Source organism: Stenella coeruleoalba, assembly GCF_951394435.1.
Source record: "Stenella coeruleoalba genome assembly, chromosome: 4".
NCBI classification, from domain to species: domain Eukaryota; kingdom Metazoa; phylum Chordata; class Mammalia; order Artiodactyla; family Delphinidae; genus Stenella; species Stenella coeruleoalba.
The window spans coordinates 3,163,362-3,188,547 of NC_137149.1; the positions used below are offsets into that span (position 1 = coordinate 3,163,362).

General features: G+C 57.4%; 1 protein-coding gene across 3 annotated transcripts in view; it reads right to left on the reverse strand.

The window, feature by feature from the left end:
* Positions 1–21,633: 21,633 nt before the first annotated feature.
* HTRA3 (HtrA serine peptidase 3) overlaps positions 21,634–25,186 on the reverse strand; it is a 29,718-nt gene continuing 26,165 nt past the window's right edge. For 2 of the 3 annotated variants that reach the window (XM_079919725.1, XM_079919724.1), the window contains 2 exons: positions 24,170–24,265; positions 21,634–22,521 (listed from right to left, as the gene is read on the reverse strand). In XM_079919725.1, coding sequence (XP_079775851.1) covers positions 22,356–22,521; positions 24,170–24,265 — 262 coding nt within the window. In that variant the 3' untranslated portion in view covers positions 21,634–22,355. The remainder of the gene's footprint in view (positions 22,522–24,169; positions 24,266–25,186) is intronic. The other variant, XR_013828088.1, reaches the window with a different exon arrangement.

Sequence of the window (25,186 nt, forward strand, 5' to 3'; positions counted from 1 at the left end):
CTTAGGACTCTGCGCTTCCACTGCTGGGGCACAGGTTCAGTCCCTGGCCGGGGAGCTAAGATCCTACGAGCTGCGTGGTGTGGCCAAAACAAACCCAAAACCAAAAACAACAACAACAAAAAACAAAACAACAAAACAAAAAAAACCAGGAGTGGTTGATACCGCTGTGATCTGGTCCCCTAGGTGCCCTAGGGAGACCGAGGCCTGTGGTCCCTCTGAGGCCTTCGGGGTCTCTCTGTGTGTGGGTCCGAGGCCACCCAGGTTCGCCCTTGGGCCCCTTCCCTGTGCAAGTCTCCTGGCCGTGCCTGGGCCCCGGGCGGAGCCCAGCAGGGAGCCTTGTGCACGGCGCCTACTGGGCCACGTGGCTGAAGCCCTGACAGCCCGCTGCTTGCACGTGTCACTTCCTTGCTGTCCAGACATGCCAGCCGGCTGACGACGGAGGCCCCACCTGCCCAACCCTCTCCGTGCAGGGCTGTCTGTCCACAGGACTGCGTGTGTGTCCGCGTGGTGTCTCTGGCTATGGGTGTTTGACTGTAAACAAGTGACGCCCTCTGTCCCTGTGACCTCATCTTTCTGCCCACCTCCCTCAGTCCCCCGGGCAGGAGGCCAGCTCAGTTCTCTCCCCTGCCGCACAGGTGGGGGGTGGTCCCACGAGGGGAGGGGGGTGGTCCCACGAGGGGAAGGGGCTGGGGGGTGGCCCAGTGCCCTCCACCTGGGCCCCTGCCTGGGGGAGCCAGCTTGCTGTGCCCCGAGTCTCCCCAAAGGCCTGCGCTCTGCACCGCCAGCCCCCCACTCCTGCACCCTCATCGTGCGGGCACCAGAGCCGGGCCCGGCACAGACGCTACCTCACCCGCCCAGGGCTGCCAGCCGCAGGACCACTGCCACGCTGACCACGGCCAGCCTAAGAGAGGGGACAGAAGTTCCTGAGTCTGCTTCGAGCTGGGTGTGGGATCTGGGTGGGGTGGGTGTGTGTGTGGTTCATGCCTCAGACTCACCCTGCTGCTCACGTCACGAGGATGGGGGGGGCTCGCCCATGGGTGCTCTCGGAGACTCTTCATAGTGACCCTGTGGGGCAGAGCCCGTACCCATTTAACAGACGAGAAAACTGAGGTCTGAGAAGTAAACTGACCAATTCAGGGTCTCAGAGCCGTGGGTGGAGGGGCCGGGATGCGCTTCCCTGCCTTCTGATGACGGCAGGCCTAGTGACCTCCTGAAATGCCACCAACGGGCCTCAGGCTGAGTGTGGAGCCTGCTGGAGCCTTTCACTTGGTGAGGAGGTGACAGGTCGCTGTCTTCTGTGGTCCCGAAGTCAAGGTTGAGGCCTGAGCCCAGGGTGGGGCAGGCGAGGGGAGAGAGGCACCAGAGGCAACATTTAAGGAGGCCGGGCTCTCTCTCTCTTGGGTGTCGGCCTGCGAGCGGCACCTCCTCCAGGGCTGCTCTGGGCTCCTCGCTTTCCTTGCTGGTCCCCCCCAGGTAGGGGGTGGGCTGGGGGCTGGGAGGCATGGTTTGGGCAGCAAGGACCTGTTTAGAATGCGAGGGCAGGGGACTCCCCTGGTGGTCCGGTGGTTAAGACTCCGCGCTTCCAGTGCAGGGGGCGCGGGTTCGATCCCTGGTCGGGGAACTAAGATCCCACGTGCCGCGCGGCGTGGCCAAAAAATAAAAAGAATGCGAGGGCCAGCCGAGGCGCCCAGGACTCCAGGCTTTGATGTTCTGGAGTTGGTCTAGTCTCGCGCTGGGGAGTCTGATCTCTGGTTCCAGGAGCAATTCTCCCCAGAGGGCTGTGGTGCTAAATCACTCTCAGACTTTAACTTTTGTTTAGATACAGTTTGTTTCTTTCTGGTTTGAAGAATAACATAGTCTCATCAAACGTGCCACCTCCAGTGCCCTGAGAAGCAGCCTGCGGTCTGCACAGCAGCCCGGCTGACGGGGACAGGGGCCTGAAACCTGCCCTCCTCCAAACCCTCACCCCCACGTTCCGCTCCCTGCCGGCTTCTGGGGAGACGCTGACACCCCGGAAGGTCCTGGGTGTCTCCACCACACGGCTCCCTCACGTGCCGGCTCCGTGCAGGGTGCCGTCCTCCTGGGTCTGGCGCTCAGGAGGTGAAGGGGGAGGCCCTACCCTTGTTCCCAGTGGCTCACGCAGGGCTGGACTAGGGTGGGTGCCCAGGGCCCAGGTTAACAGGATGCCCGCTCTCGGGGATGTGCAAGTGCAGAGGGGTGATATGGGCATCATAGGTGCAGCCTGATGAGGGGGGGGTCCGGCTGCTCAGCTGCACCTGGGCTCTGGCAGCCTCCAGGCTCCCTTGTCCCCCACACCCCGTGTGCCTGCCCGCCCCCTGTTCCCAGCGTCCAGATCCTGGGCCTGGCTTGTCCCCTCCCCCAGGACCGTCATCTAGCCTCCTGCTTTCCCGAGACCTCACGGCACCCCATCTCTCCTGGTCTCCCCAGTTCTGGCCTCCTCCCAGGTTGACACTCCTCCCGCTTCTCCATCTGCCTCTGCTGCTCCCCAGCCACTGGCCAGAGTCACTATCTTGCAGGTCTCCTGACTGCTTCCTGGTCGGGCTCGGCGCAGGGGCTCCTGGGGGGCACGGGCCTCCTGGGTCCATCTCTGGGTGCCCAGCGTGGGAGAGTCCCTGACCACCCCTCCTCCCTTGGGGTATCGCTGTTCCTCCCAGGGGCCTGGGGTTTCTCTAGAACCCGACTTGGGGACCTGCCTGGCGCTGGGGTCCTGCTCAGAGGTGGGACCCTGGTGACCTGTCCCAGCCCTGGGGATTGTTCGCTTGATGGGACCGGCATCGTTCCTCCATTCGCGCGCTCCTGACCTCTAAGTCAGGCACCACTCTGAGTCTGGGCTGGGGAGACTTGACCCTCACTCAGGCAGGAGAGTCTGGACTCAGAGGTCGGGGAGGATGGGAAGGAATGGATAACTGTGAACTGATTCTGGAAAGACCACATTGAACCAGGTTTGGTTGTTGAATTAAGTGACAGACAGAGCTAGTCTATGCAGTTAGAAGTCAGCATAGACGAGAGCAGCGTTTCCCAAACTCAGGGTTGTGGACACCTGGGGCTGAAAAGTCCTCCATTTGGGGACCAACCTGTGCAGGACAGAGTTTTGAGCAGCGTCCCTGGCCCCTGCCCACTCGATGCCAGCAGCGCCTTCTCAGTTGTGACAATCAAAAGCGTCTGCATGGGGCTTCCCTGGTGGCGCAGTGGTTGAGAGTCCGCCTGCCAGTGCAGGGGACACAGGTTCGTGCCCCGGTCCGGGAGGATCCCACATGCCACGGAGCGGCTGGGCCCGTGAGCCACAACTGCTGAGCCTGCGCGTCCGGAGCCTGTGCTCCGCGACGGGAGAGGCCACAGCAGTGAGAGGCCCGCGTACCGCAAAAAAAAAAAAAAGCGTCTGCATTCCTTGCCAGACGTGCCCCGGGGTCCACACTGCTCCAGCCGAGAGCCCCTGGACTAGAGGTTACCCCTAGGCATTCCTGGTACTGTTCTGTTTCAGATCCGGGGCTGGGTGCATGGCATGGTCACCTCGTGAAAAGTCACCAGCTGTCCCCTTATGATTAGAGCTTCTCTGTATGTACGTTATAGCCGGGAAAAGGTTCATTAACAAAGGAATCACAGGAAAGTAGGATGAAGGACGTGTCGTAACGTTTCAGGGTCTTCGTCAACAGCGAGCTCTGAGGATGCCCACGGTGTGTAGGGTCTCAAAGAGCCCCCAAGGGAATCAATCTGAGGTGCTTTGGAAACAGAAAGATCTATGCCCAGGGGGGGTTGAGTCCCGTGCCCTCAGGCTGGTCGAGCATCGTGAAGGGGTCTCCTGTCCTGACCCCATGCTTTCAGGACTTTTCTGTGCTCAGTGCCCCTGCTCACAGCAGGTCTCAGTGATCACACAGGGTGGGTGCAGGTTGCATGGTGAGAAGGACAGCTGACTGAGCGTGCGTGAGCTGTTTTCAGTGAACAGAAGACAAGCATTTCTTCGTTATTGTTATTATAGTTCAAAACAAGTCTGGAAACAACCTAGAGGTACAACAATGGGGGATGATTGGTGCATTCTGGTGTCTCCACATATCGGAAAATTAGGCAGGAATTAGCATCTGTGCTTGAAGAAAGGCTTAACGTTACATAATATGAAGTGGGAAAGCAGGACTGAAATTTACCTACAGGGTGATCTCAATGCAACAAGATGCGGACATAGGAAAAAGACGAACATCAGAGAATAAACGGAGAGATATTTCACGTTCGTGGACAAGAAGCCTCTATATTGTCAAGATGTCAGTTTCCCGACTTGATCTATAGATTCATAGCGAGCCAGTTAAAATCTCAGCCTGTTCTTTCGTGGACGTCGATAAAAGACTTAGAAGGACACACCAAAGTCGGCAGATACTGCCGCTGCACCCTGACATTACGAGTGATTTAATTTTTTTACTTGTGCTTTTCTGATTTTTCTGCCATGAGCATATGCTGCTTTTAACATTAGAAAAGAGCAATGAAGTTATATATTTTTTAAAAGAAATAAATGCAGAAAGAAAGAAAGTAAGCAGAGAGGGGCCGGGCAGAGGAGTTTAGCAGCAGAGCCTTTTGGAGTTGGCTGGACGGGACCCAGGAGTGTCACTGGGGCCAGCTGTCATACGTCTCCTTCCCGGTGTCTGGGCACCCCGCCCCCAGCCTGCCCCATCCAAGGGCTTTGCTGGAGAGATAGTCCCACAGTGAAATTCAACTCAGACTGGCCTGGGGTCTGGGCCTCTCTGCATTTTACATCTGCGGAGATGGAACACCTGGGAAGCATCCATTTTCTATGGTCTGGATGGGCCGAGAGGGGATTATTTCTCCAGCTGGGGTCCTTTCTCTTAAAAGGCTTTTGAAATAGATGATGGAACAGATACTGTCGAAAAGCCCAACTGCAATTCCTCACGGTCAAGTCCCCTGTTCACAGAGCCTGCAGCGGAAAGGCCCCAAGGAGGCCCAAGGACTGTGAGGGCATTGCTCCTTGGACTCTGCTGTGGCTTTAAGGCCTTTCTCCGGTGCCACCTCCTCCAGGAAGCCCCCTCTGGTTTCCTGGGCCCACAGTGCTCACCCCTTTGCCTGGTATCCTAGTGTGCTTGACCTGCCCTGTCTTGGGTCACTGAGCTTTTTCTCCTTGTGGAGGAAACTAGGGAAGGGGATGAGGCTGACCCCAGTGACCCCTGACAGGGGAGTGAGGAAGTGAGTGGGGGACGGAGGGTGCATCATGAATCATGGCTGCAGGCTCCTGGGGCTCAATCCCAGTGCGGCCCCCTGGGAGACTGTGGAGCACACCTCGAGTGGTCCCACCCAGGCATGAGGAAGCTGGCATCACCTGCAGGCGGCCATCCCTCACTGGCTGCGGGCCACTCCTGGGCATAGCCTCCCAGGATGTCCGTCCTGCCTGGGCACCTGCTGGCACATTCGCAGGCTGGTCCTTTGGCCTGAAATGGCAGACAGAGGCAGCCTTTGGCTGGAGTGACGGGACCGTCAGCAGGTGGGCTGGCCTAGGGGTGGGGATGGGGCATCACCGCGCCTCCTCCCGTGTCCTGGGGCGACCACGGGACCCCAGAGGCTGTGCCCCCCATGCTAGCCCAGAGCGACATTTGATGCAAGGCAGGCTGAGGCCCCAGGTAGGCCACCTGCCACTTCCCCGAGCCCCTCTCTCCTTGGGCCCAGAGCAGGTATCCGGAGGCTTGAAGAAGAAAGCACAGCTGGGAGAGTCCGTGCCAGCTCTGACCCAGCCCGGGGAGGCGACCAGCTTTCATTCATCCAACAAATATTTATCAGCAGCCCCAGATCTGCCAGGGCCTGAACCTGAGGCTGTCACAGGGGCTGGTAGCAGCTCCAAGACTCTGAGTCAAAGCAGGACCCTTGGTGCCTGTGAAACAGGCTCGGGCCCGGGAGGGGTGCTGGCCCTGCAGGCAGTGTGCGCGGAGCTCGCGGCTTGACTTGGGAATCCCATTCCAGCTCCACCCGCTTTGTGCTGTGTGGCCTGGGCACACCCTTAACCTCTCTGATCACGTCTCTCATCTGCAAAAGTGGGAAACAAACTCAGTTACAGGGTCATCAGAGGATTCCATGCCACCCAGACATCAAGTGCTCAGAGCACAGCCTTCCACCTGGTGAGTGGCTGCACAGCGTCACAATGGTAACGGGCCGTGAGATGGGGCTCTCCCCACCCAGAATTTGTTTCTGAGAGCAAAGCGGGCTAATGCCCACCCTTTCTAAAGAAGGAGGCAGAACCTCTCTGAAAAGGTGACTAGGGGGTGACTAAGGGGTGCTGGGCGTACCGACCTGAGCCGTCACTCGCTTCTGGTGATCGTGATTGGGAGGGACCTGAGGGAGGATGTTTGGGGCGAGCTGCCCAGGAGCCGTGCGTCTCCATCCCCAGGTGAGAGGAGAGGCACTTGCAGGCCCCAAGCCGGGTGCAGGGCTTGGAGAGAACCACTTGCCGGCAGAAAGATGTCTCTCCGAGCCGCACAGAGCTGGGCGCGGCCGTGGAAAATCCGAGGGTACCAGGCGAGCAGGGAGACGGCGGGAGCAGCAGCCCTTGCAGAGCGGAGGGGTTGAAGCCACGTTCCAGAGTGGCCTGCCCGGGAGTCCTCCTGTCAGGGCAAGTGGCCCCAGGGAGAGCAGCGGGATGGGGTGGCCTGTGGGAAGCAGGAGCCAGGGAAGTGACCACAGTTTTCCCGAGGGCAGCCCTGCGAGGCTCTCGTTAGCCGTGGAATAAGTGGCCCAGCCAGGAGTGCACATACTTTTGCACAGACGTGTATTTTTCTGGTATGGATTTCTGGGTTGGAGCGATGAGCATTTAACCCTCTAATAGACACATGGGCCAAACTGCCTTGCAGGAAGGTCTCCTGCCCGCAGTGGGTGTGTGGCCTGTCTCCGCACCTGGCCCCGGATGGACCTAAGCGCCTCCAAGCTCCGCTGGTGATGGTAGGATGGCATCTCGTGGTGGCTGTCACTTTCCGTCCCCCATTCTTGGTGACACTGGCCCCTTCCCCTGTGCTTGCTGACATTCTTTTGTCCTCTGTGTGATGTGCCTGGCCCTGTCCTTGTGCAAGCAGGCAGGGGACACGTCCCCTCTCTGGGGCTGTGCTGGCACTCACAGGGGCTCTGGTGGCGGAGACCTTGTCCCCAGGAGCAGGGAGCCAGGGCCTCAGCCTGCGGGACCGATGCTGAGGATGAGACAGACCAGCCCAGTACCTGGGTGGTTGGCTTCCCAGAGGGTCAGAAGCCCGCAGGCAGGAGGGTGGAAGGTAACTCAGGCGCCTGGAGTCTACGGTAATTATTTAAGAACAGCACTAGGAGAACTGAGGCAGAAAAACTGTCCCAGGTTTAGAAAGACTTCATTTTCTAGACTCCAAAAGTCTGAGCCCAGATGCCTCATTTCACAGATGGGGAAACTGAGGCTTTGGGGGGGGCTGGGGTCATCCGGCTGACTCCCCAGGGTGGCTGGGAAGAGGCACACTTGGATCCCGTGTAAATGCAGGAGGTAGGTGCAGAGGGAGGGCCAGGTGCTGGTACCTGTTTAACCATTGGCTCTGTGGGTAAAACAAAGACATAGCCCTGCTTTGTGGGCTCTGCCACTCGTCACGTGTAAGTTCTCCCACAGTGGCTGATTTTGAGCCACCAACATGATGCTGGTGAGCACTGGAGGTGGGAGGGGCACACAGTCCAGTCTGGTGGGGACAACCCAGGAAGGCTTTCCCTGCCGCAGCCTCCCGGGCCCAGCTGTTTCTGCTTCAAGGGGGATCAGAGAAGCAGCTGGGCAGGCGGCATCTTAATCCACAGGTGGGCTCCTCTGGGGCCAGAGCATTTGTCCCCCCAAACGAGGGGCTCTGCCTGCATCAGGCATCCCTCTCTGTATGTGGGCAGCTCCCCCAATGGGCAGAGTTTGTCTCGGACACTTCTGGGCCTGCCCACTGCACTGTGTGACCGAGACCAGCCGTGACCACCCTTGGAGTTTCACAGAAAAACTTGCTGGGCCCGCTTTCCTCAGAGGAGCCTCGTGGTTGCCTTCTCCACCTGCCTGTGTCCGTCCTTCCAAAACCACAAGGACAGGTATTATTATCCCCATTTTACAGGTGAGGAAACTGAGGCCCACTCAGCCAGTTCCGGGCCCCACATTAGTTCCACTGAACTAATGGCACAGATGACATAACAGCTGACCCTGCTGGGCAGTGCTCCTGTGGGAACCGCCACCTACAGCTGTGCCCTGAGTGTGCGTCCTCTGGCATCTCTGAGCTGTAGTTTCTTCCGGAAAGACGGGATGAGATGCTGTGCCCTGAATACTTAGCACGGGGCTGGGTGCATGTTCACTAACACCATGGAACGAGTGTGTGGAAGCCACCATGCATGTGCTTGAGTCAGGGAATGCCTCGTGGCGAGCCTGCCTGCTGGGAGGCTACTCTGCAAACCAGGGCAGGGGACTTGCTGCTCCTTGGGGAGACCCGGGAGGGGAAGGGGGAGCGTGCAGAGAGCAGGTGGAGCGGGGTCAGAGTGGAAGGCGGTCCTTCAGTGAGGACTGGGGTTCCAGGGGAAGCAACCCTATAGTAGTTTGCAGGCATTTTTAAGTTGTTTGCTGTTAGGCTGTGATGTACCTTCCCTCCCTTGTTCCCCATGAAATCTTCAGTAGTCAATATTTCTCTCATATAGTTTGCAAGAGGATTCTTCTTGAGAAATACTGAAGAAGATGGTGATCACAATAGTGCTGCTGCTGCTGCTGCTGATGGTGATGGTGATGATGATGGTGATGATGGTGATGGTGATGATGGTGATGATGGTGATGGTGATGATGGTGATGATGGTGATGATGGTGATGGTGATGATGGTGATGATGGTGATGATGATGGTGATGATGGTGATGATGGTGATGGGATGATGATGGTGATGATGGTGATGATGGTGATGATGGTGATGATGATGGTGATGATGGTGATGATGGTGATGGGATGATGATGGTGATGATGGTGATGATGGTGATGGTGATGATGGTGATGATGGTGATGGTGATGATGGTGATGATGGTGATGGGATGATGATGGTGATGATGGTGATGATGATGGTGATGGTGATGATGGTGATGATGGTGATGATGGTGATGATGATGATGGTGATGATGGTGATGATGATGGTGATGATGGTGATGATGGTGATGATGGTGATGATGGTGATGATGGTGATGGTGATGATGATGATTATGATGGTGATGATGATGATGGTGATGATGGTGATGATGGTGATTGTGATGATGGCTCCTAATACTTGGGGACACCTACCAAGCCTCAGGCACAGTTTTTTTTTTTTTTTAGTTGTGGCACATGGGCTCAGTAGTTGTGAGGCTACTCAGTAGTTGTGAGGCTCACAGGTCCAGAGCACAGGCTCAGCGGCCATGGCTCACGGGCTCAGTTGCTCCGCGACATGTGGGATCCTCCCGGACCAGGGCACGAACCCATGTCCCCTGCATTGGCAGGCGGACTCCCAACCACTGCACCACGAGGAAAGCCCTCAGGCACAGTTTTAATTTTATTTTACCTGATTTACCCCGTTTATTCCTAATGAACTGTCTCTAAGTGTACACCATTATCGTGCCCAGCATGAGTTGCATGTTCCCATTGCTCCAGGTGAAAGAGCTGCTCCTGCAGGCGTAAGAGTCCAAGGGCACCAAGGAAGGGGGTGCCTGGATATTCTGAGCCTCACAACCACCCCTGTGAGGAGGGATTGCTGTTCTGCCTCCTAGGTGCAGAAACCGAGGCCCAGAGAGGGAGAGCCTGTGCCTAAGGTCACAGAGCTGGGGACTCAGAGGCAAGATGAAAATTCATGTGGGCTTGACTCAGAGCTTTCACTAAGCATCTAGGCCAAGTGATAGAAAGGCAAAGAAGAAGCAGCCCTGCCTCAAGGAGCTCACAGTCTCATGGAGGAGACAGGCAGGTAAACTGACCACAGGGGAGGAACAAGAAGGGGTCGGGAAGGCTTCCTGGAGGAGGTGGCCTTTGGCCCTGGAGAGAAGGGGAGGCATGCTCAGATGGTGGCTTGGGGAGGCCAGCAGGCAGGGTCTTGTATTTGCTCTGCTCACATTCTCAGCCGGGGCTCCATCCTGAGCCCCCAAACCTGCCACTGGGCACTCAGAATGCCAGCCTCAGCAGCCATCTCTCCCAGACCTACTCTTAGACCCATTTCAGCTCTAAACGCAAACACATTGTCAAGATAGTGGCCAACTTGGATCCTGTCCACAAGCAGCCCACTCTGCGACACCAAAATAGAAAACGGCTCTATCTGTGGATGTCATGGCCTGCTGGCCAAGGCTTCGCCTTCAGCGGACAGATCCAGACAGCCCCGCCCTTGGATGACCCGGACACATCGATGCTTCCTGCCCAAATACAGTATAAAAATGCTTTGCAGAAGCATGTGGCAGTTAACCTCATAAAAAGGCATTCTTCCTGGGGCAGACCTCCGTGTCAGGCATGTGGGAACAGGCAGACCTCGGGGAGACAGTGGGTCCTACTTGCTAAAGGAGTGTGCTCGATGTAGTTTATCATTATCATGGCCTCCCTGAGGTAGAAAGCCACCGGATGTGGGACCTGGGAGTTTTGGACAATCTCAGGAACGCAGAAATCGTAATAGCCCCTAATTTTTCATTGCATTCTCACTACGGGCTGGTGCTGTGCTAATACTTCACCTGAATTCTCTCTCAAGCCACATAACGACCCCACAAGTTGGATACATTGCTATCCCATTTCATAAATGAGAAAATGGAGGCTCAGACAGGAGCCTCTGAGCCCTCCCCCTTCTCCCCCAGCAGGATCACGCCCCAGGTGCCTCTGAAGTCACCAGCTTCTTGGCTTCCTTTCCCTCCCTGTCCCAACTCCCCACTCCCTGCAGTGCTTCCGGGGGTCACCTACGCCTGAATCCGTGGCTCAGGGTCAACATCTGGGGGACCTGGCCTCAGACACCTCGCGTGTAAATGCTTCGACCTTGGTGTGCCTCCAACCCTCACCTCCTGCCAACTCTCCTTTTCAGAGAATTCCTGGATATGGTGTTTTTTCCTGCACACCTGTCCCTCAGCGACAATGACTTCTGTTATCTGACAAGTCTGCCATTACTATTTAGAAGAAGCAGGTGGGGATAGAAGATAAAGGTAGAGACGATGGCTGGGAAGAGTAGAGGGTTTGCAAAGAAGTCCTGGGGCCTCAAAGAGGCTGAGAACACGCAGGTGAGCCTGGACTTGGAACCATGGAAGGGAACCAGGTGCAGGAGGAGGAACGGATGCAGGAAGCAGCACAGCCCAGCGGGGATGCCGCACCCCTGGGTGACCGTGGGAAGGATTAACCCTCAGCATGTCAGGCAGTGGAGTTGCTCAGTGTCTCAGGAATGCAGGTGGGCCTGAAGACAGGAGTGAGGATGCTGGGTCAGGAGGTCGGGAGGAGTGAACACAGAGAGGGATGCTTCTTGCTCTCTGTGGGACCAGCAGAGCAGGTCTGGACTGGAGGGAAAGCAGGCGCCCAGGACTCCCTGCCTCTCAGTACACTGCTTTGCAGACTCCCTGCCTCTCAGTACACTGTGATCTGGGTCATGACAGATCATCTAACAGATTGGTGGCCTTCATAGTTTTATTTCAGTGAACGTAAGCTTATACAGAGGGCCTTGTTGGCCCCTGGCTGGTGCGGCCCTGGGTCCCTGAGCTCTTCACAGGCACAGTCTTTTGTCAGGAGATTTGCTCAAAGCTCAGCCCTGGCTGATGGAGAGGGGGGCCTGGGTGGCAGACAGGAGGGCGGGATAACACGCTGTCCACGTGTGTGAGCAGGTTGCAGGTGGCGGGGAAACAGCTGCGCCTAAGCTTGACCCCCAGAGACTCAGACATATCCATCCCAGCCCAAAGGCATGCCAGCTTTGGGGCAGGAGCCCTGGGAAAGCTGTGAGCCAAGGGGAGTTGAGAACAGAGCTGGGTCTGTTTGGAAGTGGTTCATCTTCTGAACAAGGATTTGGGGCACAGCAGGTCTGGGTGTCCACTCTGGGCTGAACACTGAGACACGTCTGTGCATCAATGAAATAGAAGACAATTATACAATGGAAAGGGTCGACAAAGTCAAATCTTCTTTAAAGAGTAATAAAATGTATTACCCCCCGATAAGACTAATCAGGATAAAAAGAGGGAAAGCACAAATGGTGATGTCAAGAATGAAAATGGGACATAATGGGAGAAACAGAGGCCATTAAAGAAATAAAAAGAGGAAATTATGAACAATTTGGTCAATACTTGCAAAATTTAGATGAAATAAACACATTCCCAGAGAAACACAACTTGCCTAAACTGACATAAGAAGAAATGGAAAACTCGAATTGTCCCTAATACACTAAAGAGGTTGAATCCATAGTTCAGACTTTCCCAAGAAGGTTCTTGGAGAAAACTCCAAGAATAGATGTCATGACCAGAAAATTCTATCACCATTTAAGAGAGAAATAATGTCAATCTTATACAAATTTTTGTAGAGAACAGAAAAAGATTAAACACTGCCCAAGTCATTTTATGAGGTCAGAATAATCGTGATAGAAAACTCCAAAGTGAACACCCGGAAAAAGGAAAATTATAGACCAACTACAAATGAACACAGAAAACTCAAACAAAATCCAGCAAAATATTAAAAAAGGATATTACACCATAATAAGATTTTGTCCAGTAGTGCAAGGTTGGTATAGCATTTTAAAATCAAGGTATTTCAGTACAGTAACAGAGCAAAGGAGGAAATCATTTAATCATTTTAGTAGAAGCAGAAAAGGCTTTTGTTAAAATTCAATATTCATAGTTTTTATTATTATTGCAAACTAGCAATAAAAGGAAACTTTCTTAAGCTGATAAAGATTAGTATAAAAAACTTATAGGAAACATTATTTTTAATGGTGAAGTGTGGAAATCTCTTCTTTTGAGATCAGAAACAAGATTAAGATGTCCATTATCAGTTTTTCTACATAACATTGAACTAGCGGTTTTAGCCAGTGCAACAAGGCAAGAAAAACAAGTAAAATGTATTAAGATTGAAAAGGAAGAAACAAAACTCATTATTTATAGATGATGTTATTGAGTATGTAGAAAAATGCTCTCTCTATATATATTGTTAGAATTGACAAGGTTGCTGGATATAAGAGCAGTATACAAAATTATTGAAAAATAAGAAAAAAACCATAAAAACAAGGCTATATATCAGCAATAGTCAGAAAATTTTTGAAGGATACTATTTACAACATCAAATGTAAGCTATCTACACAGAAAACTATATGACATTTTTGGAGAAATTAATGGAAATTGAAATAAATGGAGGAATAGCCATGTTCATGTAGAAGAAGCCTGGATGTTATAAACGTCACCTCTCTCAAAGCTGATCCGTAGATCCAGTGCCATACTGATGAAATTCACAAGAGGTGGAACTTGACAAACTTATTCTAGAATATGTGCAGAAAAGCAAAGAGTCAAGGTCAGCTAAGCACCCTTGAAGGAAAAGAACAATGTGGATGCTTGTACTGTACTCGCTAATAAAATATATCCTAAAACTAAAGTGATTTTGACTGGAGGGTGTTGGGACAAGGATAGAGGGGAAGAGCCATAGGACAGAAGAGTCCAAAAACAGACCAGGCATATATGGGGGCTTGGGCTCTGACAAAGGGAGAAATAATTGCATTTTATGGGACAATGATATCTCCACATGTCCAGATGGAAAAGGATGGGACTTGACCTCTCCTTTGCACCACACATAAAAGTCAGTTCCAGCTGGATTATGGATCTAAGTGTAAAATGTAAAATAAGAAAGCTTCAGGAAGCTATCAGGAAGGTAGGGATCCTGAGGTAGGAAGATACTTTCTAAGCCAGATATAAAAAAACATTGGCTAGGAAGGAAAAGATGGGTAAATTGGGCTATTGAAACAAACCTCATCAAAGGATACCGTTTGGAGAGCGGCAAGGCAAGCTACAGAGACAGAGGAGGTATTTTCAGCACACAAATCCTGAAAAGAGCTCATTTCTACAGTGTATAAAAGAACCACCAAGCGATAAGAAACAGGCTGTTCTAGAGAGTAACGGGCAAGACGTGAAACGTCCTGCACCAGAGAGCACATCTAAATGACCGGCAAGTGTTTGCAAAGCTGCCCAGGCTCCCAGGGCTCACAGATTTGCAAACTGAAATCCAGAGTGACTGCTCCGTGGCCACAGAATGGCTCACATTCGAGGCTGTGGCTGCGTCCGGCACTGGCGAGGGTACGGAGCACTGAGAAGTCTCGTCCACGCGGGGGGCGGGGGGGTGCACGTTAGTAAAACCACTTTTTTTCGTTTTTGTTTTTGTTTTTGCGGTACGCGGCCCTCTCACCGTTGTGGCCTCTCCCGTTGCGGAGCACAGGCTCCGGACGCGCAGGCTCAGCGGCCATGGCTCACGGGCCCAGCCGCTCCGCGGCATGTGGGATCCTCCCGGACCGGGGCACGAACCCGCGTCCCCTGCATCGGCAGGCGGACTCTCAACCACTGCGCCACCAGGGAAGCCCAGTAAAACACTTTGAAAAGCTTATATTTCTACCCAAATGGGATATGGGATATACATATACAAATGGGATATACATGCACCCAATGACCCAGCCATCTCGCTCCTAGAAAGGCACCCAGCAGAAATGCTTGCCCGGTCGCTGGAGACATACACGCATGCTCACGGCTGCTTGGAGATGGGGCACAGCCCCGAGCTGGAAACAGCCCAGGTGTCTGTCACCAGGAGACAGGTACTCGTGGACCGGATGCTCTCCAGTGACGATGAGCATCAGTGACTAAAGCCACACATCACTGTGGATGAGACAAGCAGCATATTTGGTAAAACACACGAATGAGGACACATCGTGGGATCCCTTTTTTTTTTTTTAAGAAGATGTTGAGGGTAGGAGTTTATTTATTTTTGCTGTGTTGGGTCTTCGTTTCTGTGCGAGGGCTTTCTCTAGCTTCGGCGAGCGGGGGCCACTCTTCATCGCGGTGCGCGGGCTTCTCACTATCGCGGCCTCTTCCGTTGCGGAGCACAGGCTCCAGATGCGCAGGCTCAGCGGCCATGGCTCACGGGCCTAGTTGCTCCGCGGCATGTGGGATCCTCCCGGACTGGGGCTCGAACCTGTGTCCCCTGCATTAGCAGGCAGATTCTCAACCACTGCGCCACCAGGGAAGCCCCGGATCCCATTTGTAATAGTGAAAGATGCACGTGAAACTCAACTTGTGTTTAGCAATGCAGGCGTAGGTGATAAAACTTTAAAGTAAAGGGAGAAAATGATGACCCTAAAGTGAGGAAAGGAGGCGGCGTCGTGGGAGGGACTGCAGGTGCTGTGGGGGCTGTCAGGCTGCTGCTCTTGACAGGCGGTGGTGGTGGTGTGTGTTTGTTTTCAGACGATACACTCCACTGTAGGCGAGGGCCCTTTTCTCTATGTGTCACACTTCACAGGAAAAATGACTCTGAAAAAATAAAAATGTTTCAAGCACGTCCTCTCTCCATTTACCCACTGCGCCGTTTTTAGAAAACATTTACTTGAGGAAACATTTCAACCAAAACGAAAAAGACATTGATAGAAGAAGACGACATGGAATTCAAGAAAAGTGGGTATCCTGACATGTGGAATGAAAAGAGATGTGCACAAGGACACGGCACACGGACAGAGGTGCGATGGGAGCGGGGCGATCGCGTGCGTGTGTGCACGCACATGTCTGTGTGTATATTCACGTGTGTGCCCTGTGCACACTCATGTGTGCTGTGTGTGTGCACACGTGCCTGCGTGTGTATATTTACATGTGGCCGTGTGCATAGTCACGTGTGCAGTGTGCGCGCGTGTGCTGTCACATCTTGTTCTGTTTACCTGGGTTTGGAGGGGCCGGGGCTGTGAGTCTGGGAGTGTCTGCAGAGGTGGATCAGGGCCAGACTCTGCCCTCGCCTCTGGACCTGAGAAGACAGAGGGCAGCCGTTTGTGGGACAGCATGTGGCTTGTGACCACCGTGTGTAGAGATGACGGACGTCAGAGAGGACTTGGGCAGCCGGAGGGAGGAGGGCCCCTCTCAGTGGGTGAGGGGTGAGGGGTGAGGTGAGCGGCTCACCACCTCTGAGGAGCCCTGGAGGGGTGGCCCCAGAGTGCGGGGGTCTCCTTTGAAGTGAGGCGAGGGAACAGGATGGAGGCCAAATTGAGGAGGACGGTCCATTTCCCCGGGAGGCTCTCCTGGCCGGAGGTGTCCCCAGAGCCTGGAGCGGGTCCCGGGTGGAGATTGGTGACTCCGGGTGTGTAAAGGGACAGCACGTGGTCGGCTCCATCAGAGTGGACACCTGCGGGTGTGGGGAGGCTTGTTTCCGGGGCTCAGAGAAATCCGTGGCCATGAGGAAATTGGGGCCATTCTCTGCCCCCCCATCGCCCTTCCCCTCCCCTCCCCAAGTCCCCACGCCCCTGGGTACCTGGCCTTCCCTGATATGGAACCTGGGGACCTGGCTTGCAACGACGTGGCAGGCACGGGCCCCCGACTCTTAGAGCTCAAAGGACCTCGGTTTCACGAGCCCCACCTGAGTGGAGTGTTTTCCCTGAGCACCTGCTCTGCTGCGGACCCCGGGCTGGCTCTGGGGACGTGGCTGGGACTTCAGAGAAATTCACAAACTCCTGGAGCCGGCCTTCTGGGAAAGGAAGCGGTCAGTACACAACTGAACAGTGGGACAGACTGGATGCGGGAAGCAGGGACTTCCCTGGGAGCCTGGTGTGGCCAGGCTTCCTGGAGAGAGAGGATGAATGGGCTTTAGAGAGGGTTCAGGTTCCTGCTGTCACGAATCACCATAAATGCAGCGACTTCAAACCATGGAACTTACTGTCACAGTTCTCCGGGTCAGTGTCACTGCTGAATTCCAGTTGTGGGCAGGGCTAGTTCCTCTGGGGGCTCCGGGGAGAACCCATTTCCCCATCTTTTCCAGCGTCCAGAGGCTCCCACAGTCTTCAGCTCCTTCATGTCACCCCAACCTCGCATCCATTGTCTGCCCCTCCTGCCTCACTCTATAAGGACGCTGTGGTCATGTGAATCCCCGCCGGAGAATCCAGGGTGACCTCCCATCTCAGGATCTGCACCTGATCACAGCTGCAGGGTCCCTCTGGCCACGCGAGGTGACATGACGGGTCCCGGGGGGTATGACGTGGACACCTGTGGGACCATTTTTCAGCCTACCATGGAGGGGATGGTCAGTAGAAAGAAGCAGGCACAGGGCAGCCTGGGAGAGCGTCCAGGGAGAGCGAGCGGCTCGCACAGAGGCAGGACGGGGGAAAGTGAACGGAGGGAGATGAGAGCAGAGCCAGATCCCGAAAGGCCTGATAAACATGCAGGAACAGCGGGGCAGCCATGGGGGCTGCGGGGAGGCGGGGAGGCGGGGTCCACACCTGTGGTGGAGGGCAGGGGGTGACTGGAGGCGGGACCCACCCTACGGAGACACAGAGCTGGGCAGTGTTGGCAGGTGGGCCCCAGCCGGGTCGCCCCCAGGCACGGCTCAAGGCGGGGGTATCAGTGCCCGGTCCTCTGCTGTTTCCCTCGCACCTGTGACCCCTTCCAGAATTTCCGTCCTTGGCACTGTGTTCTGGACCCACTAATCCCGGAGGGGCCCACGGAGGAACTCTGGGAGGAAGATGTCATGACCTGCAGGTCTGTTGCTCACAGAGCTCCTACCCCGGAACGCTGGCTCTGGGAGCTCCTGGCCCGGTCCCACGTGCTCGGGCACATGGATGTCTGTCCTGCTGCAGCTGTGGCCACAGCTGTCTGCTCCGGCCCAGCCCTGTCCCCTGCAGGCCAGCCCCCAGCTCACGTGTGACCCCAGGTCCTTTGCCTCTCTGGGCCTGAGTTTCAGCCTCTGTGCGATGGGTTGTTTGGTAAGCTGTGATGCCCCTTCCGGTCCCATCCTTCTAGAACTCCAGGTGTTTAGGGAGGGGCCCCGAGGCTGGAAGTGGGGGTCGCCCTTCCCACGGGGCTCTGACCTTCTCAGCATCTTGTTTACAGCTCCTGGGACGCAGAGCAGGGGGTGGGCTGTGAGCTCAGCCACCAGGGGTTGCGTCAGGAGCCTGGGGCTTGCACACGGCTTGGGCGGCAGCTGGCGGGCTCTGAGAAAGCTGTACTTCTCCAGGGGCAGCTGGAGCAGCCGCGGAGAGGCCAGCTGTGCCCAGCGGGGGCGGTCAGGGCTGAGCGGCTGGCGGAAGGCAGAGGCCTTGACTGCCGCAGAGCCCACCGCCGCAGGGCCAGCTGGGGTGGGCGAGCAGGCAGTGCCCAGCGTCAGGCGACGTGTCCCTCCTCCTGGAGGTGGCATCCACAGGCCTCCCTGCATGCAGGAGCGTGGAGTCAAGGGCCCTGACAGAGGTCAGCCAGGGAGGGGCTGAGCCGAGCCCACGGCCCAGGCCCAGCTGACGCCTGCGCTGCGAGCCCCACCTCCTGCCTCCCGTTTCACACGTGGACAAGCTGAGGTCACGGAGGGAGGGGAGCCCTGTCACCCAGGGAGCCGGTGGCGGGGAGCAAGCGGATGTGAAGTGACATTTTGGGCACTTTGGGGCCAGACCGTGCGTCAGGAGCCTCCCGTGTGACAGTTGTTTTCGGCGGTGCCACGCCGCTTGCAGGATCTCAGTTCCCGGGTCAGGGACTGAACCAGGCCACCTAAGGGAACGCGCCGAGTCTGCCCTACGTGACAATTAATCCAGCGCTTCCTGCAGCAAAGCCGCTCTAGGGACAGATGGGTCTCACCCCGCCCTCTCTGGGCAGCGGGGCTGCGTCCCACGTCTGCCCCCTTCCTCCCTCCCCTCCGAACCCGAGGGTCTCTGGGTGGCGGTGGAGAAGGAGGGTTGCTGATGAATTGGTCACCGTTGCTGCCTGCAGACGCCACGCCCGGGGAGCCCAGTCCACCCCAGCTCCACACCTCAGGGGAAGACGGCTCCATGAAATGCCCAGAGGGGGCCGGCGACCCGTCTGGGGCACTGCAAGCGTGTTATCCGACTGGATCTACTGGGCAAGTGCTGGGCACGCCCGACGTCTGTCTCTCAAAGTCTCAGGCAGGAGGGGCTGTCGGTTTCCCCCACGTTGCCCCACCTCTGAGGTCACCTGCAGCTGCGAGGGGCAGTTCTGGGCTCGCTGTCAGCGTTACCTCCAGGGCCTGCGTCCCTCCGCCTTTGGCCTGGGGGCTCCCCTTGGGCATAGCCCCCTGGAACGAGGGAGGGTGGGGTCTGTGGACGACCACCCCGCTTTCCATTTTGCACAGCTCTTCGGAGGGTCTCGGCCGGGTCCGCCCCGTCGCCCGAGCCCACCAGCTCAACACCGCAGGCCTCCGTCGGCTTCTCTCCCTTCCCCACCCCCGCTGCTGTGCTAAGGGCTGGATTGCGTCCCCCAGATTCATACGCTGAAGCCCTACCCGCAGCGTGATGGGAGGTAGAGTTGGGGCCTTGGGGCTGAGCAGGGCTCGGTGAGGGTGAGGACTCCGTGGTGGGATTGCCGGCCCTGTGGGCAGCCCCCGCCCCGTGTGTGTGCAGAGAGCAGCAGCCTCGCCAGCTGGGAAGCCGCTCCCGCCAGGAACCGAATGGATCCCCTTGATCTCGGACCCTAGATCCCTCTCGGATGCCTGGCCCTGGTCAAGTCTGAGGCTCTACTCTCAGCGCCCTGCTTCCAGCTCACCCTCTGCCCAAGCCCAGGCCCACGCACCAGCTGGCCACACTCAGCATCTCCAGTGGCCGGCCATGTCCTGGCCTGCCGCTTCCACAGCCTTCCTCCTTACTCTCAGGGGGGACCAAGTGGCCGCTGGGCACGTGCTCAGGACGGCTGAAGACGGAGAGCAAGGACCACGCTGCGCGGGCCGTTGCAAGTGTGCAAAGCAGGGGGCCTGCCCGGTGGGAGCGAGAGCAGAGACCCCAGAGGGTGGACAGACTTCGGACGTTCGGGCTGTTCTCGGCTGAGGGGTGGGGTGGCACGGGGCCTGCTCTGTGGGGACGCTGTGGCCCACCCACTCTGGATGGGAGGGGAGGGACGGGGGCTGGCTGGGAGGCAGGCAGCCCCGCGGCGTGGGCTGAACCAGGCTCTGGGGCCGTGCTCTGACGTTTTCGGAGGATGCTGGCACTGGGATGGGCTGTAACTGTGGAGTCCAGCTCAGGGTGGACGGGAGGGGGCGGGCGGACCGGCGGGCAGTGGGGACCACGGCTTGGTAGGGGTGGGAGGTGCCTTGCAGGGCTGCTTCTATGCCTGGCCCCCTCCTTCCCCAGCAGGGCCTGGGTACGGCCCAGGGGTGGGGACTGAGAAGGGTGCTTAGTTCACATCATCTGAGCCCTGGGATTGCAAAACTGGGATGGTGAACCAGATCCCAGAGCCCTCATTAAAAAGCCGCCTGTGACAGTTTCTGGTTCTCTTCTGAGTGTGGGTGCTGAGTGATTCTTGGTCCGATTTCCCTTCCCCCAGCCAGCCAGCTGGCCACACTCAGCATCTCCAGCGCCCGGCGTGCCTGTCTCCACGCACCTCCCGTGAGCCCTTCTAGGTACTGAGCGTGATTCCGGCTGCCGCCATGGCCGTCTGAGACCACCTCCTGAAATTCGCCCCGTGGCGGGTCATTTAAGTCTGGACCTACTGAACCCCAGGCTCTCGGAGCTCGGAAAAGCTTGCAGTCTGCAGTCTGAGGTCACTCCCCCGCCCCACCCCCGAGGCAGAAGGTGGCGGCGGTCACACAGAGGCCGGCTGGCGGCAGACCCTGCCGCGCTGTAAGGTTTGGAACCAAGGGAACTTGATCCTTCCGGGCCGGTGGTCCAGAACACAGGGCTGGGCCCCTCCCTCTCAGCCCTGATGGGCGCCCCTCACCCTCACAACCCCACTTGTGACCCTGGGAGCTGGCCCTGGGCAAGTTCACAGCTCCCGCCATCCCTGGGCAGCCCCTGCGGTGTCCCTGGGCAGCGAGCTGTGTCTCTCCTGTTCTGCCTCATCCCCTGTTGCTGGGTGGTCTCTGCAGTGAGGATGACACAGCACAGATGCAGGGAAGCCTTTATCACACGGCCTGGCCGGGCACACACTGCACACTCAGCGGACTCGCCGCTGCCAGCCAGGCGCCTCTCCAAGGGCTCTGCCCGACTGCCAGGAGTTCGGAGGTCTCAGGACCCTGCTGCCTGGGGGGAGAGGCCACGACACGGGGAAGGGAGGGGTCTTGCCGGGGACCGGGGGGCTGGGAGCAAGTGGGGAGCCAGGGCTGAGTGGTGGGGCGGCTGGGGCGTGGCGATGCCTGGGTGCTCCAGGCGGTTAGGCCCGGGTCTCCGTGCCCACTGATGTGTCAGCTCTGGGTCAGGAGAAGCTGCACAGCGGCGGGTGGGCTGCCCCAGACGCCCCTGCTGGCACGGGGCCATGTGCTTGTAAACTTTAATTCCCATACAGTAGAGAAACATACAGTACAAGCAACATGGGGGACCGGCTGCACCTGGAAACAGGCTCCCCGCGGAGAGGGGGCACCTCGCCTGCTCCTGGGCGATGCCGTGAGTCCCGCTGCACAGAACAGCCAGGGGAGGTGTAGCCGGCTCAGCCCTCCCCTCCCCTCCCCCCCGCAGGTCCCAGCTTCCTCTGCCCTCCGCCCTCCACCCCAGGGGCCCCTCCCGGAGGACGGGCGGTCTTCCAGGGGGTCAGACACGCTCTGCTCCCTGCCAGCTTCTCTTGCGCCTGGGAAGGCGGACCTCATCGCCAAGCCCTGGGGCTTAGCTGGACGGCCAGGGGACATCCCGCGGTGCCAACTCCGGGCCAGAACCGCCACACCTGACTCCTCAAGGGGAGCAGATTGGCCGGGCAGACAGCCCTGGTCATTCAACATGGTGGGCGCTGTGCTATTGGGTGTGGGAGGCCAGGGAGGCGCACCTGGGAGAGAAGGAGGCTGGGGGGCTGAGACCTGAACAGGTGAGAGTCAGTGAGGGGACGGGTGGGGCAGCGGGCATTCCAGAGAGAGGTATCCTATCAACAGGTGCAAAGGCAGGAAGGCGGGAGAGAGGATGGGACTTCCTCCGGGCAAATAGAAGAGTTTTCTAGATCTGGGAACTTGGAAGGGCCCTCAGGAGCATTTGGTGGGCGGGGGGGACATTGGGCTGCCCCCAGGGGCACCGTGATGCTGGGGCCAGTCCTCCCAGAAGGCTGAGATGCGGACCCCTGGCCAAGCCCAGCCCGTGGCTCTGGCCCTGGACGGCCGGGAGGAGGCCTCTGGCTCTGCTGAGGACCGACCTCGGTCCTTGGTCCTGACCCCAAGGGAGGCAGCGGCTCCGGGCGGAGCCCGTCTGCTGGCCCCTGTCCCGGCTGCAGGCTCCGGCGGCGATGGAGGGAGGGGGCCCCACCCTCACAGGACGACCTCGGGCACAATGCTGAAGAGCAGGTCGTCGTTCCCCCGCCGCACCTGCAGCAGCAGCGGCGACTCGGTCAGGACGGCTTCCTGCAGCTCGCTCGAGTCGGCCAGAGGGCGCCCGTTGACCTTGACGATGATGTCGCCATCCTGGATGCCCCCTCTGCCAACAGGAGAGACACGTGGTCACAGCACCGCCCCGAGAGGCCCGGGCCCGGGTCTGGGCACAGTGGGCTTCAACAGCAGCACATTAGGAAAATTCATTTCAACAGGGAAGGACACGGCCCTGACCGCAAGGCTCTCACAGCAGACGGAAAGCACTGTCCTGCAACGGACTAGCGCCTTCTCGGTCTACTTCTGTACATCAGAAGGGCTGGGGTCACGTTCTGGCTGCAGCCTCCCTCGCTGGGCTGCCTTGGGCCAGGTGCTCTGCCCCTTCGAGCCTCGGTTTCCACATCTACAGCCCTACGTGGGAACATGATTTGCAAATTACGAGGTCCAGGGGGTTGATTCTAACGTAAGATTTTCCCATCAGAGACAGAGCGAGCTGGGCTGGCCCCCCCTTTCTGCACCTGACTCGCTGTGACCTTCCCCTCCCCCCAGAGGGCGGGCGGGGTGGCACCGTGGTTAGATGCATGGGTGATAGCGCCCAGATCCACACACGTGGGCCGTGTGACCTCGGAGGAGCGACTTTGCCAAGCCTTAGCCTTCCCATCTGAGCAATGGGGCGAGAGCAGCAGCCTGCGTGTCCCAGGCTGCAGTGAGGATTGACTGAGATGATGCACGTGGAACGCACAGCTCACGTGCAGCCTTGGCCGGCGGCAGCCACCATCGCCACAGAGCTCCCGTCTGGCTCTGGGGTGCCCTGCGTGCGGCCGCTCTCGGTGACCGCTGTCTGCTGAATCGCGGGGTGCGGCAACTCGGAATAAAGAGCTTGAGCTGCGGTGGTTACTCTTTGGCTTTCATGGATTCACGGATCGGTATTGCAACAATTCTTACTGCAGGTCGGCTGCGGGCTGAGCACGTGTACTGTGTTCACGGCGGAAGGACACAAGGGGTCCGCGTCTTCCAGCCCAGCACACAAAACAGAAAGGAGGCGTCCTGTTGGGTTGCAGGGGCCACGGGGGCTGGGGGGCCCACCTGCCCGGCTCCAGTCCGCACTCTGCCCTCACCCTTTCCAGCAGCCCGAGATCTCAGCGTGGACCATCTCCAGCTCCCGGGGTTACAGTTAAAAGCGGGATCTGCTGCAGCCCGCCCACTGCACAGATGCAGCCCTGAGGCAGAGGAGGGGTAGGCCTTGCTCAGAGCTGCTCCAGGGCACAGATCAGCCGTGCAAGTGCGTCAGACCCCACCCACCGCACTGCCTGCCTCAGCCCACAGTGCTGCAACAATTGACCTTTCTCTAGTAGTTGGTGGTTTCCAAGAAAACAAGGCTTTATCTCATTTGATCTTGACAATGTCTCACGGGACAGGAAGAGTAGGTTGAATCATGCCCATTTTGTAGATGAGAACACTGGCCCAGAGAGACCCAGGCTGGCCCACGGGGCTGGTGAGAGCCAGGCTGACGCAGCTCGGGGTGACCTCTGCTACTCTGTCTCCCCAGACCCAAGGAAAGGACATTCTGGGCCAAGGAAGGGCATGGCCTTCACCTCTCCAGCCTGCCTCTGGCTTAAAGGACTGGCCGGAGTCCCACCTGCCACTCCACATTGCGTCATGCTGCCAGGAAGCTAAAGGTCGTGCGCATCAGTGAGGCCCAGCCCAGGCCCTGCCTCCACCTGCCCAGTCTCCCTGCTTCCTCCGGTGAAGCCTACCTCTGAGAAGGTGAATTTGGGACAACCTCTTGCACGTAAATCCCACTGCTGACCGCCGGGAAGTCTGGGTTGCTGGCCTTCAATTCCTCCACCAAACTGAAAAGGCAGTTCCACGGTTAAGGCACTCCTTCTGAGCCTCCAAACGGACTCTTCCTTCTCTCCACCACCCGGGCCAGACCAGGCGTCTCCTCTGGGCTCCCACCTTGCCCTGTCCTGCCACTGACCACTCTGGGTTGTCACTGATCCTTGCCTGTGTCCCCTACTCAACGTGGGCTCCTCAAGAGAAACCTTGGTGAAGGTGGATGGTCAGAAGTGTAAAGAGGGGAGGGTGATGGACAGACGGATGGGAGGATGGGGGGGAGGAAGGATGAGGAAGGAAGGAAAGGTAGAGGAGGATGAACAGACACTGGGTGAATGATGCTGTGGAGAGACAGACGACTGGACGGACGGTGTGACGGATGAGCGGGTGGGTGATAGGGAGACGGAAAGAACCCCTTTAGAAGACAAATTGGCATATCGGTCTTGATTCTGAATTGCTTTCAGACCTATTCCCTAGGTGAACGGTTGCTGAAACAGGAAGAAGGTCATTTTAGGGACTGAGTGGGCAGGAGGGTGAGTCAGGTGAGCTTACCTCTTCCCAGAGCTCCCCAGTGCAGAGACCTCTTCCTTCTTCAAACCTTGGACCTGATGTTGCATTTTCCTCCCTTCAGCTTCCTTTCCTTCCTCTCTCTCCCTCCTCTTCCCCACCCCCTTCTCTATTTCACTCACTTAGTATTTCCAGGCACCCACTCTGCTGTAGACCGGGTCCTGGGAGGGGTGGGGGGAGCAGACAGATGAGCAGGACCCAGTCCCCGCTCCCAAGGAGCTCATGGTCAAGGTTGAGGATGGGCGATTCTGACACCACGGGACCAAGGCGATGCTGGCGAGGGAAGCACAGCTTTGCAAGAGAAGAGGAGGCACCTGGGGAGGTAGAATAGTGTCCCCCCCGCCCCCAAAACTGATGCCCACCTAGGGCCT